This window comes from Euprymna scolopes, chromosome 41 (genome assembly GCF_053919585.1).
Source record: "Euprymna scolopes isolate OS-2025 chromosome 41, ASM5391958v1, whole genome shotgun sequence".
NCBI classification, from domain to species: Eukaryota; Metazoa; Mollusca; class Cephalopoda; order Sepiida; family Sepiolidae; genus Euprymna; species Euprymna scolopes.
In genome coordinates this window covers 19,209,919-19,224,413 of record NC_136522.1, presented here as the reverse complement: position 1 = coordinate 19,224,413, position 14,495 = coordinate 19,209,919, and the positions used below count along the sequence as shown (strand labels likewise).

The 14,495-nt window shown below is 31.5% G+C and overlaps 1 protein-coding gene across 2 annotated transcripts in view; it reads left to right on the top strand.

Moving 5' to 3' along the window:
* The window catches only part of LOC145266384 (inositol-3-phosphate synthase-like), a 94,869-nt gene that overhangs the window by 57,407 nt on the left and 22,967 nt on the right, over positions 1-14,495 (top strand). For both annotated transcript variants that reach the window (XM_080122017.1, XM_080122016.1), the window contains exons 2-3: positions 1,967-2,101; positions 11,323-11,608. In XM_080122017.1, coding sequence (XP_079978143.1) covers positions 1,976-2,101; positions 11,323-11,608 — 412 coding nt within the window. In that variant the 5' untranslated portion in view covers positions 1,967-1,975. The remainder of the gene's footprint in view (positions 1-1,966; positions 2,102-11,322; positions 11,609-14,495) is intronic.

Here is a 14,495-nt window from a genome sequence, read left to right as displayed (position 1 = left end):
TAATGTAAACAAGTTTTTGTTGAGCTGTCCTCTTAAATGATCAAATTCTACCCAATTTCCACTATTAACAATCGCTGCGCTGTAGTCTTGGCGATCATCATACACTCATTAATCATTAACCCTTGTCCTCGAGTGGCATTCGGGCCTTGATAAATGGTGACTCCTTTGCAAAAATGAAGAAAAATGGTTCATTCTCCTGCCAAACGTATGGGACAAGAATACAGTTTTGGTGATTAAATTTACCATGAAACTAAAGTGCGAAGATCAACTTTTTAAAGTTTCGGAATTATTGAGATGCTCATTAAAACAAAGGAAAATTAATTGAGATGCTCATTAAAACAAAGGAAAATTAATTGAGATGCTCATTAAAACAAAGGAAAATTAATTGAGATGCTCATTAAAACGAAGGAAAATTAATTGAGACTCGAGACAAAACAAGAAAGTGAACAAAATAATCATAATTGTTTCCACATCAAAACATTTCTCATTTTTCGTTTAATCATTTCTTGAATCTAAAACTGCTTCATTGTATCACGTTTCTGATTTTTTTATATTAGGATTGATTGCTTGGATTCTTCCGATGACTGTTCTGATCTTGAATGTTATTTTCACAATGTTTCGGTTGATGTAACCTCCAACCTTCTTCAGTCATGGCTGACGGAATAAGAGCATGCTAACCCTTGTGGATTAAATAAAAGGTTTTGTTGAAAATTCGGTGCAGATTCCGGAGTTCAACAAGATACACTTAAAGAAAGTTACATCAGCTGAAACGTTGGGAAAATAAAACTCAAGATGAGAACAGTAGTTTGAAGAATCTAAATAATACGAATAATCAGTCCTCATCTCAAAAATTCAGAAACTTAAAGGGGCTTATTTTAACACATAGTAGAATCGATCACCAAATAATACAAAGCCCTCACAATTATTTATTTTTATAAAGCTTGATCTGAAAGTATATAGAGCCTTTTTATATGTGCATGTATGGCAGACTCACGTTGACGCATCAGATCACTGAAGTTAAGCAATGTTGAGCCTGGTCAGTGGTAGAATCGGTGATCATTTGAGAATTCCAGCTGCTGTACATATTCTCTGCTTATCTTGGCATTGTTTCTAGTCGTCTACCATACCTCCTTGCCACTGGACTCGAGCAGTGCGAATTTAGAAGTGTGGTTGGAGGCTTGCACAACCCTTGACCCACAATTACATGCGCAGCTAACTTTACAGGGGGTATCCATTGTCTCTTGACACTGAACAGAGGCATCGATCCTTGAGTCCAGTGGCAAGGAGATGTACTTTGTTTTTTTTTTTTGTTTTTGTTTTTTTTTTTTGTGAGAGTATCAATGAAAGTGCTCAATATCCTTAGTATAGAAGCTGTGTCCAAACTGAACTTCATGTTGACCCGGGCAACGCTGGGTATCCATGCTAGTCTATCAAATAAATCTCAAACGTCTATATGTGTATGTTGGTATGGCTGCTACAAACTTTTGTCATTCATATTGTACTGACATGAACGTGGCATTGTTAGAAAGAGCAATCTCTCGGACAAAAACTATCGAAAAACACTGGAAACAATGCAGAGATAAGCGGAGAGCGTATACAGCACATGGAATTCCCAAATGGTCACCAATTTTAATACTGACTAGGCTCAATGTTTAATTTCGGTGATCAAACGGGAACCGGTGTGTCAACGTGATTATGCCGTAAATCCCCAAATCATTAGTGTATTAATACAGATTTTAATGTTTAGTTCTTTTCACATATGCATGATGTCTTGTGAGGTATTTTTTCTTTTATCTGTATTTTTTTTTTTTCTTAATTTAAAAAATAAAAAAACTTTTTTTCTTTTTTTCTTTTTTTTTTTATTTTTTACATACATGAAATCAGTTAAATTTTTTCAAATCTACAACCAAGAAAAATACATAAATTTCATATTTTTTTCAGTTTGAATATCTCTATTCTTTTGTAGAACTTCAAAATGGAAGGTTCCGATGTGAAAGTCGAGTCTCCCAATGTAAAATACCATGACGATTACATTGAGGCCGTGTATAACTACACAACCACAAGAGTGAGAAAAGATGGAAATGCACTGATAGCTCAACCTGTAAGTAAAAATGACAATAGAGTGAGGGGGGGGTAAATTACTTGGACTGAATGAACTGAATGTAGATTTTTCTTTTTATGCATTCAATTTTAGCATAGTAATATTAAGAATAATGCTAATAATATCAGTTTGCTCAAGCTTTTTTTTATGCAAAAAATTATGGTGAGAATGTTAAAAAAAAAAAATTCTTTCTCTTTTCTTTGTCTCTTTTCTTTGTCTCTTTTCTTTGTCTCTTTTCTTTGTCTCTTTTCTTTGTCTCTTTTCTTTGTCTCTTTTCTTTGTCTCTTTTCTTTGTCTCTTTTCTTTTTTTCTTTGTCTTTTTCTTTTCTGTTCTTTTTTCTTTCTCTTTTCCGTTCTTTTTTCTTTCTCTTTTCCGTTCTTTTTTCTTTCTCTTTTCCGTTCTTTTTTCTTTCTCTTTTCCGTTCTTTTTTCTTTCTCTTTTCCCTTTCTTTTTTCTTTCTCTTTTCCCTTTTTTCTTTCTCTTTTCCCTTTTTTCTTTCTCTTTTCCCTTTTTTCTTTCTCTTTTCCCTTTTTTCTTTCTCTTTTCCCTTTTTTCTGTCTCTTTTCCCTTTTTTCTTTCTCTTTTCCCTTTTTTCTTTCTCTTTTCCCTTTTTTCTTTCTCTTTTCCCTTTTTTCTTTCTTTCTCTTTTCCCTTTCTTTTTTCTTTCTCTTTTCCCTTTCTTTTTTCTTTCTCTTTTCCCTTTCTTTTTTCTTTCTCTTTTCCCTTTCTTTTTTCTTTCTCTTTTCCCTTTCTTTTTTCTTTCTCTTTTTTCTTTCCCTTTCTTTTTTCTTTCTCTTTTTTCTTTCCCTTTCTTTTCCTTTCTCTTTTTTCTTTCCCTTTCTTTTCCTTTCTCTTTTTTCTTTCCCTTTCTTTTCCTTTCTCTTTTTCTTTCCCTTTCTTTTCCTTTCTCTTTTTTCTTTCCCTTTCTTTTCCTTTCTCTTTTTTCTTTCCCTTTCTTTTTCTTTCTCTTTTTTCTTTCCCTTTTCCTTTCTCTTTTTTTTCTTTCCCTTTTCCTTTCTCTTTTTTTTCTTTCCCTTTTCCTTTCTCTTTTTTCTTTCCCTTTTCCTTGCTCTTTTTTCTTTTTCTTTTCCTTTCTCTTTTTTCTTTTCCTTGCTCTTTTTTCTTTTCCTTTCTCTTTTTTCTTTTCCTTTCTCTTTTTTCTTTTCCTTTCTCTTTTTTCTTTTCCTTCCCTTTTTCTTCCCTTTTTCCCTTCTCTCTTTTCTCTTTTTCCTTTCTCTCTTTTCTCTTTTTCCTTTCTCTCTTTTCTATTTTTCCTTTCTCTCTTTTCTCTTTTTCCTTTCTCTTCTCTTTTTCCTTTCTCTCTTTTCTCTTTTTCCTTTCTCTCTTTTCTCTTTTTCCTTTCTCTCATTTCTCTTTTTCCTTTCCCTTATCACTTTTCACTTTACTCTTTTTAACTTTTTTCTCTTTTTGTCTCTTTTTTCTCCTTTTTCTCTTTTTCTCTCTTTTTTCTCCTTTTTCTCTTTTTCTCTCTCTTCTCCTTTTTTCTCTTTTTTTTCTTTTTTCTCTTCTCTTTTTTCTCTTTTTTTTCTCCTCTTTTCTCCTTTTTTTTCTCTTTTTTCTCCTTTTTTCTCCTTTTTCCTCTTCTCTTTTTTCTCCTTTTTTCTCTTTTTTTTCTCCTTTTTTCTCTTCTCTTTTTTCTCCTTTTTTCTCTTTTTTTTCTCCTTTTTTTTTCTTATTTCTCCTTTTTTTCTCTTTTTTTTCTCTTCTCTTTTTTCTCTTCTCTTTTTTCTTTTTTTTCTCTTCTCTTTTTTCTCTTCTCTTTTCTTTTTTCTCTTCTCTTTTTTCTCTTTTTTCTCTTCTCTTTTTTCTCTTTTTTCTCTTCTCTTATTTCTCCTTTTTTCTCTTCTCTTATTTCTCCTTTCTCTTCTCTTTTTTTCTCTTTTTTTCTCTTCTCTTTTTTCTCTATTTTTTATTTTTTTTCTCTTCTCTTTTTTTCTCTTCTCTTTTTTTCTCTTTTTTTCTCTCTTTTTTTCTCTTTTCTTTTTCTCTTTTCTTTTTTCTCTTTTTTTCTTTTTCTCTTTTCTTTTTTCTCTTCTATTTTTTTCTTTTTCTCTTTTTTTTTCTCTTTTTTTTTCTCTTTTTTTTTCTCTTTTTTTCTCTTTCTTTTTATTTTTTTCTCCTTTTTTCTTTCCCTTTATTTTATTTTTTTATTTTATATTCATATTTTTTCTGACATTGAATTATAACATAATAACAATAAGAATAATGCTAGTAATACAGGTTTGCTCAAGCTTTTTTTTATTTAATTTTTTGTGCAAAAGAATTATGGTGAAAATGTAAAAAAAAAAAAAAAATCCTTTTTTTCCTTTTATTTTCTTAGTTCTTTTTTTTTTTTTTTTTTTTTTTTTTTTTTAAGCCTTTAACTAAAAATCTAAAATATACAAAAAGTTGCCCATTAATATAAGGAATAGCTTCATATATATTTTTTTTTCTGGCCTTGAATTATAGCATAATAATGATAGTAAGACTAATGCTAATAATACAGGTTTGCTCAAAAAAGAGAAAACTTTATCATTCTGAATGAATCTCCAACGCCTACTACCAAATGTTCTGGCATTATTGAACTCTGTAAACAGCCAGTAAATAAATTTGCATACATTTTGAACATTTTATTTTGTTCATGGCATTTTCATTCATTGAAGAAATTAGTGCTTACTAGCAGTTCAGCCCAGCTTTGCTGAGGCCCTATGTACTGTTCGTAACTTTATGTGCATATATATATATATATTAAAAAGTTTGTCCAGGTAGCCTACATCTAAAATTTCAAGTATTTAGATACAAAATTGGTGGAGGAGTTTAGTAGAGTCTGCAAAGGTCAACTCTTTCAACTTGTTGGCAAATAAATTTTTGCCCAAAAATAGATTAAAAGCTTGCTGCATATCTGAATACCCTTTATGTAAAATTTCAAATGTTTAGACCCAAAATTGGCTGAATAGTTTGCTAGAGACCGCAGAGGTCAAATCTTTTTAACTTTGACCCCTTGACAGCCAAATTTTCAACCAAAAACTGATTAAAAAGCTTGCCCCATGTCTGAATACACTTTATGTAAAATATTAAATGTTTAGACCAAAAATTGGCCTAGTAATTTGGTAGAGACTGCAGAGGTCATTTTTTTTTTTTTTTTTTTACTTTAACCCCAATTTTGACCCCTTAACATTTATTGATGTGGGCTCAAATTAAATTTAAAAAGTTTGATCCATGTCCAAGTAACCTACATGTAAAATTTCAAGTGTTTAGACCTAAAATTGGCGGAGGAGTTTGGTAGAGTTTTCAAATGTCAAATCATTGAACTTTGATCCCTTGACAGCCAAATTTCTGTCTGAAAACAGATTAAAAAAATTTTTTTCACAAATCTCTAGTCTGTAAGATTGAAAATTGACAGAGTAGTTTGGTAGGGAAATGTACAGACACAAACAGACAATTTCACTTTTATTGATATACTAGCATTTCAGCCCGGCGTTGCCCGGGTGTTTGGATGTGTCTGTTAAATAAAAGAAAAAAAAAAAAAAATGTGAAAGTAGGAAGGCAGGCTCGAACCTGTAACGCGAAGGAGGAAAAGAACGGGGTAAAAACCTAACATCTATGCTGTTACGACCACCACCAAACCGGAAGTGACATTTTTTAAAATTAAGGCTAGACAATCTAAAGGAGAGGATAACGTTCATAAATATCGGCAAAAAAAGTGACCCCCCCCTGTAGAAAAGTGCCTAGTTGAAGGGGAAGATATTAATGTTTTTAGCCAATTTTTCGATATTTGTCGTATGAAAGGTCGAACTTCAAAACGATACTGATCTTGGTAAAATCTGTCGCCTCTATTGAAAGTTTTAGGCAGACATACAGATATACATACATACATTTATATATTGGTAACCAAAAATTTTCGACCCAAACCGATGAAAAAGCTTGCCCTATCTTTGAATACCCTTTATGTAAAATTTCAAATATTTAGACCAGAAATTGTCGGAGTAATTTGGAAGAAACTGCAGAGGTCAATTTTTTTTTTTAACTTTGACTCCTTTTTTGACCTTAACATTTATTCTTTTGGGCTCAAATAAAGTTAAGTTAGATCCATGTCCGAGGAACCTATATCTAAAATTTCACGTGTTTAGACCCAAAATTGTAGGAGGAGTTTGGTAGAGTTCTCAAGGGTCAAATCGTTGAACTTTGACCCCTTAATCGCCAAATTTCTGTCCGAAAACCAATCCCATCGATTTTTCCCAAATTCCAGTATGCTGTATATCAAATTTCGAATCTGTAGGCGTAAAATTGACAGTTATTACATAGGGAAATGCACACAGACACTTTCACTTATATATATATATATATAGATAGATAGATTTTAAGTGTTGGTTTGTCTACAAATTAATCAAGAATGAACAGTATAATTTGGATTATATTTTTTTTGGTTGTGCTTCCCAAATGCAGAATGTACGAGAGAAGACACAGTGTTTGGTCTTGATAGTAGACCTTCTATTGTTTCAAAAGCAAATATTAAATCATTAATTAGTGTACAGCATCTATTCCAGACCATGTATGCGAAACTCCCAGCACAACGCTTCTAAGTCACAAATAAAAAGGAACTGACGCCTGATTTACTCTCTCTTTTTTTTAACATTAAAGTTGTCACTAAATGTGCTGTTAATTTGAACATTTTATTTATTCATGCAGGGCTCTACATTGCGAGTGAAACAATCGCATTTGCGAGTGATTTTTCAAAGTGGCGACTAGAAATAATGAAAGGCTTATCTTTTGGAGATTGTATTTCTTTCACTGGCAGTTTTCCAAAGCTCACTACTGAGTGAAAAATATATTTTCATTTTTTTTTTTTTTTTTTTTTTTTTTTTTTAATGAATAAAGTTAAATTATTTGAACAATAACAGTTTAATAGAACAATGTACTTTTCTTTTTTTTTTTTTTTTAACGAAGCCTGTTTAAAAAAACATCTGAAGAAATCAGAATGTTTATACCTTTTAAGTATCAACATAAAATTTTTTGTATATTTAGAATTACACTTATTTGAAGATATACAGAAAAATCTTATGATGTACACACTCGTCACAGAACGATGATGTCATATTCCAAAACTCATGTGGGTTTGGCTAGTAAACGAAAATATTTAGTTGTCAAAGGTTAACTAAAGATAAATTTGTCCGTAGAGCCCTGTGATGTCACTTTTGTTCATCGAAGAAATTAGTGCTTATCTTAAGTGTTGATGTGTCTCAAATAAATCAAGAATAAACAGTATAATTTGGATTATATTTTTTCGGTCACACTTCATCAATGCAGAATGTTGGAAAGCAAACTCAGTGTTTGATCTGGATAGCACATTGTAGGAGTATTTTGAGGCACACGATAGTGAAAATACATCCAATACTATTGGATCCCTTATCAAGTATGCATTTATTTTGCTCTTGTTTAAGCACCCAAAGCAAATTCGCTGTGCCAACCATGTTGATATTATATCTACAGGAAAATTGTCTTCCATTAAGAGGATTGCTGTTAATGACCAGTCAGCAATTCCTCTTCCAGGAATACAATCAATGCACAGCATGAAAAACCTCAATTGTTTTTTTTTTGTTTTTTTTTGTCGTTTTTATTTTTAAATAAAATAAATATGTATTAGTTTGAAGCCAAAACAATGCATTATTACAAAATAAACAGATATTTATTTTCTTTGAAATCTATATTGAAATTTATAAATATATTTCAAAGATACGCTTCATCATCAGTATGTCTTTTTCTTTCCTTTCTCCTTTCTTTTTTTCTTTTTTCTTTCTTTTTTTCTTTTATCTTTCTTTCTTTTTTCTTTTTTTTTCTTTTTTCTTTCTTTCTTTTTTCTTTTTTTTTCTTTTTTCTTTCTTTTTTTCTTTCTTTTTTTCTTTTTTCTTTCTTTTTTCTTTCTTTTTTCTTTCTTTTTTCTTTTTTCTTTCCCTTTTCTTTCCCTTTTTTCTTTCCCTTTTCTTTCCCTTTTTTCTTTCCCTTTTTTCCCTTTTTTTCTTTCTTTTTTTTCTTTCCTTTTTTTCTTTCCTTTTTTTCTTTCCTTTTTTTCTTTGCCTTTTTTTCTTTGCCTTTTTTTCTTTGCCTTTTTTCTTTGCCTTTTTTTCTTTGCCTTTTTTTCTTTGCCTTTTTTTCTTTGCCTTTTTTTCTTTGCCTTTTTTTCTTTGCCTTTTTTTCTTTGCCTTTTTTTCTTTGCCTTTTTTTCTTTGCCTTTTTTTCTTTGCCTTTTTTTCTTTGCCTTTTTTTTTCTTTTCCTTTTTTTTCTTTGCCTTTTTTTTTCTTTGCCTTTTTTTTCTTTGCCTTTTTTTTTCTTTGCCTTTTTTTTTCTTTGCCTTTTTTTTCTTTGCCTTTTTTTTTCTTTTCCTTTTTTTTTTCTTTGCCTTTTTTTTCTTTTCCTTTTTTTTCTTTTCCTTTTTTTTTTCTTTTCCTTTTTTTTTTCTTTTCCTTTTTTTTTTCTTTTCCTTTTTTTTTTCTTTTCCTTTTTTTTTTCTTTTCCTTTTTTTTTTCTTTTCCTTTTTTTTTCTTTTCCTTTTTTTTTCTTTTCCTTTTTTTTTCTTTTCCTTTTTTTTTCTTTTCCTTTTTTTTTCTTTTCCTTTTTTTTTCTTTTCCTTTTTTTTTCTTTTCCTTTTTTTTTCTTTTCCTTTTTTTTCTTTTCCTTTTTTTTCTTTTCCTTTTTTTTCTTTTCCTTTTCTTTTCTTTTCCTTTTCTTTTCTTTTCCTTTTCTTTTCTTTTCCTTTTTTTTTTTCTTTTCCTTTTCTTTTCTTTTCCTTTTTTTTTCTTTTCCTTTTTTTTTCTTTTCCTTTTTTTTTCTTTTCCTTTTTTTTTCTTTTCCTTTTTTTTTTCTTTTCCTTTTTTTTTTCTTTTCCTTTTTTTTTTCTTTTCCTTTTTTTTTTCTTTTCCTTTTTTTTTCTTTTTCCTTTTTTTAATGTTGCTGGAGCATAGAATCAGAAGTCCGTTTGTTGTTGCAAAAAAAAAAAAAAGAAAGACATATTGATGATGAAGTGTATCTTCAAAATATATTTATAAATTTCAATATAAATTTCAAACAAAATAAATATGTTTATTTTGTAATAATGCGTTTTGGCTTCAAACATATCTAATATGTATTTATTTTATTCAAACTTAACCAGCGTTTCTATCAAGGAACACAAACCCTAACTCAGATATTGATTTTTGTTTGAAATTTCTAAATATATTTTGAAGATACACTTCATCATCAGTATGTCTTTCTTTTTTCTTTTCTTTTTTTGCCATGTTGTTATTGGTGCATAGAATCAGTAGAAGTCCGTTTGTTGTTGAAAAAAAAAAAAGAAAGATAGACATACTGATGATGAAATGTATCTTCGAAATATATTTATAAATTTCAAACAAAATGTTTATTTTGTAATGCATTGTTTTGGCTTCAAACGTATATAATACATATTTATTTTAGTCAAACTCAATCAACGCTTCTATCAAGGAACACAGCCCTAACGTTTTATTTTTTTATTTTTTGCAAGCATCAAAATTGACATGCATTTGATGTACTCTGTCTGTGGTTTGATTAGATTGCTTCAAATGATCTATCCAAGATTGAAGTGGAAAGGAGAGATCGATTTGATGACCCTGGGGTTGAGGACTTCACTGATGAAGAAACTGACTCTGATTCTGAAATGTATGAATCAGACAAGGGATTTCATTCTGGTGATGTAATTTGGGCCAAATATGAGAAGATATGGTATCCAGCAAAGGTCGCTTCACCCAGTGACATTCCTATTGAACTTAAGAACAAATTATTCAAGGCATGTGTTCTGGCACGTCGAGAATAAACACAGCCTTGTCCAAGGGCATTTCATTGACCATCTCCCACGGAACCATGTTGATGAAAAAAAGGTTATTTGTTATTGTTGACATGTATGTCAGATACAATAAAGCAGTTTTGGATTGAAGAAATGAGAAATGTTCTGATGTTGAAACCAATTATTTTGTTTGTTTTCTTGTTTTGTCTTGTGTGCTAAATGATTTTCTTCAAAATAGCTAAAATATTCAACTTCAGGACATTATTTTGCATGTATTTGAATTTTGAATTCGCCATTCAATTTTGGTTCATGACCTTTCAAAATTGTCACCATTTACAAAGTACCTTCGAAATACCTAAAATATTCAACTTTTAGGACTTTATTTTATACCGGGATGTCAACATTTTAATTCTCCATTAAATTTGGGTCCAGAAACATTTCTAATATACATCTCACCTGTCTTTAAATGTATGTATGTTTGCATGTCTGCCTAAAACTTTTGACAAAGGCGACTGATATCTGCATCATTTTGAAGCTCGACCCTTTCAACGACAAATATCGAAAAAATTGGCTAAAAACATCAATTCCTTCACCCTCAACTAAGCACTTTTCTACAAAGAGGGGTCACTTTTTTCACTGATATTTTCGAAAGTCATCTGCTCCTTTTGATTGACTAGCTTTAATTTAAACCTTCGCCACTTCCAGTTTGATGGATGCAACGGCAAAGACATCTTTTTTTTTTTTTTTTTTTTTTTTTCCCACATTCTTTTCCTCCTTCACGGTACAATTTCAAGTCTGCCTGCCTACCACCACATTTTTTTTTTTTTCTTTTTCTCAACACACACCTCCAAACACCCAGGCAACGCCAGGCACCCAGGCTAGTGTATAATAAAGGATATATCATGACCGTTCAAAATTACCAAATTTTGTCACAAAATATGACCAGGACCTTAGCCCGCATCATACATCATAGGTATACAGCATTATCGCGTTGACATAGCGGCTCCCGTTAGATCACTGAAATTAAACAATGCTATGCTTGGTCAGTACTAAACGGGTGACTATTTGGGAATACAAGGTGCTATATGTGATCTCCGCTTATCTCTGCACTATTTTCAGTCATCCTAGACTTCTCTCTGCCACTGGAATCAAGCCATACTAAATCAGGAGAGGTGTCGTTAGAATTGCACAACACTTGCTTCACAATTACCTGTGCAGCTACCCTTATAAAAAGTATCATTATCTCTCAAGACTTAACGCAGGCCGTGATATATGACAGGTGCACTAATACTAATGTTTTAGATTCTTTTTTTTTTTTTTTTTTTTTGTACATGTTTTGAGGTCAACAAGGAAACCTTAATTCCATGAAGAGGGTCAATGTTGGCAAGACACCTTTTTAATCGAAGGTTATTTTCTCTTTGCAGTTATCTACTGAATATACATTTCAAACTCAGACGAAGCTACCTCGGCTTGGTTTGATGCTTGTCGGCATGGGCGGAAACAATGGGTCCACCTTGATAGCCTCGATCCTTGCGAATAAACATGCCATGCAGTGGCACACAAAGACTGGCAAAATGCAGGCCAATTACTATGGTTCTATCACGCAATCTAGTACCGTGTACCTTGGTAGTACTGACAGTGGAGAAGAGGTTTTCATCCCCATGCAGCAACTCTTACCCATGGTGCACCCAAACGACTTGATCATTGATGGTAAGTGAATTTAAAAATTATTTTAAAAAATGAAAAAAAAAAAATATTTCCATCCTTTTGACTGTACTAGGGGGGGGGGCGATAGTCTGTTGTGCATGATGTTGCTTTCCATGGTTATGTGTTAGGATGCCATTATCTTCATTGAAAATGCCTCTTGGCGTAAAACTAAAAATCAGCACTTGTTTGTGCATTTGTCTCGCATTTCTAGAATTTTTGGAAAATTTTATCACATTATTGCTGACTGAAAGGGCTACCCATTGTTGCCCAGGGCAAAAATGATATATTTCTATTAAAACTTCTATCTCTCTACCTCTCTTTATACATATTTCAATCTTTCTTGCTTTCTCCCTCCGTAATCTCCTGTTCATCCTTTTGATTGTACTGGGGGGGGGGGGCGATAGTATGTTGTGCATGGTGTTCCTTTCCATGGTTATGTGTTAGGATGTCATTATCTTCATTGAAAATACCACTTTACATAAAACTAAAAATCAACACTTGTTTGTGAAGTTGTCTCGTATTTCTAGAATTATTTTTCAAAAGTTAGATCACAAATAACGACTCAAAGCAGAAAGGATTTTACGTTGTTTACTTTTATTGCTGACTTATTTCTATTAAAACTTCTCTCTCTCTACCTCTCTTTATCCATTTCTCTCCCAACCTCTTCATCCTTTGCCTGGCCCATTCCTCTCTATTTGGATACACACACGCACATAACTCTCCTTTATGTAGATTTCTTAAGGAATTAGTCGGCATAAGAGAATTAACTCCTGGATAAAAAAGTTTAGTTAACTTCTCTTTAGTAAATGAAATTACTGAAAAACTAAGTCCTAATAAAATCTGAGTCAGTTGAACGAATAGTCTCATTTATAAAATTTAGTATATTTGTCTGTCTCCAGTTTTTGGTTCTCCGCCTCAACAAAGAAGCTAGTAATTCACTCCCCTTTGTCTGTTTGTTTGCTTGCACTTTTCTCAATAATCACGCCTTGGATTTTTAAAAATATTTTGCACAAACATTAGTCAGGGTGAAAGTAAATTTTTGCCAGAACTGATTTTCCGGGATAACTCTGGTTACCCCCTTAGAGGCCATTATAGGGGTAAACTTACCCCCAAATCATTTGTCCGTTCGTTTGTTCACACTTTTCTCAATAACAACTCCTTTAATTTTTTTTTATTATTATTATTTTAATTTTGCATAAGCATTAGTCATGGTGCAACTAAATTTTTCACTCATGAAGGAGAACCCTGCATGCTCGGCTTGTTCAAACTGTATCTCCTCCGATACAGAAGGTTGCAGAGCAGAGTGAGGCGTATCAAATGATTGCATTTTTTGTGGATCTTTTTTTATGAGTCTTTAACCAGTTAAAATAGTTGCTATGAGGTCAAATTTAAAAGAAATTAAAACTTTTACGCATGCACAAACATATTTGTATGTTAATGTTAGTTTATTTTCTACCTATTTCTCATCCAACTGATGATGGCTCATATGGTAACATCTCAAGCTGTAACACAATAAACTTTGCGGTTTTGGCTTCGATTCTAGCCGATGGCATCCAATTCATTTTTTTTTTTTTTTTTTTTAAATTACGACTATATATTGGGTACAATATAATAGGAAATAATCGATAGGAATTGGCTCTATAATAATATATACAAAATCTGGATAAATTAAAATGTTATATTCAAGCATATTTTACGACCGGACAATGCCCACCCCCCTCCAGGCAGGTTTTTTTTTTTTTTTTTTTTAAATAAATTTTAGATATTATTCATTTTCTGCAACACTGATCAAGAATATACTTTGTAGGCTTTTGTTTAATAGTTTTTTACTTTTAGTTATACATATACACACAGACAACTTTCCTTTATATAATAGACTAGGAGAGTTACTCAGCATTGCTGAGTAACTCTCCTAGTCTATTATATAACATATTTCATACATATTACATAACATATTTCTATTAAACATTCTATCTTCTTTTATCCGTCTCTCTATCTTTTTCTCTTTCAGACTCCATCTCCTCACTCCACCCCTTTTCTCTTCCACCCAGCCTTATCAAAATGTTTCCATTTTCGACATTTCAACCAACCAAACCCAATGTTTGTGTCATACCTTCACTACAGAGTTTCAAATATCACTGTCAAAAGAAGCTCAGCCTTGAATTCCAACAGTGACCAACAACTTGCATTCCAATCCTATATTTGAATACTTCCATAGAAAATGCAGTTCGTAGTGTGGCAGTGATTAGGTGATTAATTGCCTTAAAAATTGGTACAAACCTGATTTTGTGCAGCTTGTAGTGTCCGGTGGCATGCAACAAGAAAAAAGGAAAAAAAAATAATAGCTTCTGTTTTTATTCATATGCTGGCAATCTCATGACATAACAAGTGAACCATGCATGGTCCCCCATGAGTGTACAGTGAACGAGGCATAAAAAACAATGACTAAGTTCAGCATTTGCCTCACCCCTCCTCCCATTTAACCCCCAAAGTCCTCAGAGGACATCAAATCTTGGTGAAAATGAACAGTGCAGTTTTAGGCTTTAACATATGTAAATTTGAGTTAAGTACCCAGATCAAATTCGCTGTGCCAACCATGTTGATATTATATCTACAGGAAAATTTTCTTTATTTAAGAGGATTGCTGTTAATGACCAGTCAGCAATTCCTCTTCCAGGAATACAATCAATGCATAGTATGAAAAACCTCAATTGCTTTTTTTTTTTTTTTTTTTTTTTTTTTTTTTTAATAAAATAAATATGTATTAGTTTGAAACCAAAACAACGCATTATTACAAAATAAATATATTTATTATGTTTGAAATTTGTATTGAAATTTCTAAATATATTTCGAAGATACACTTCATCATCAGTATGTCTTTCTTTTCTTT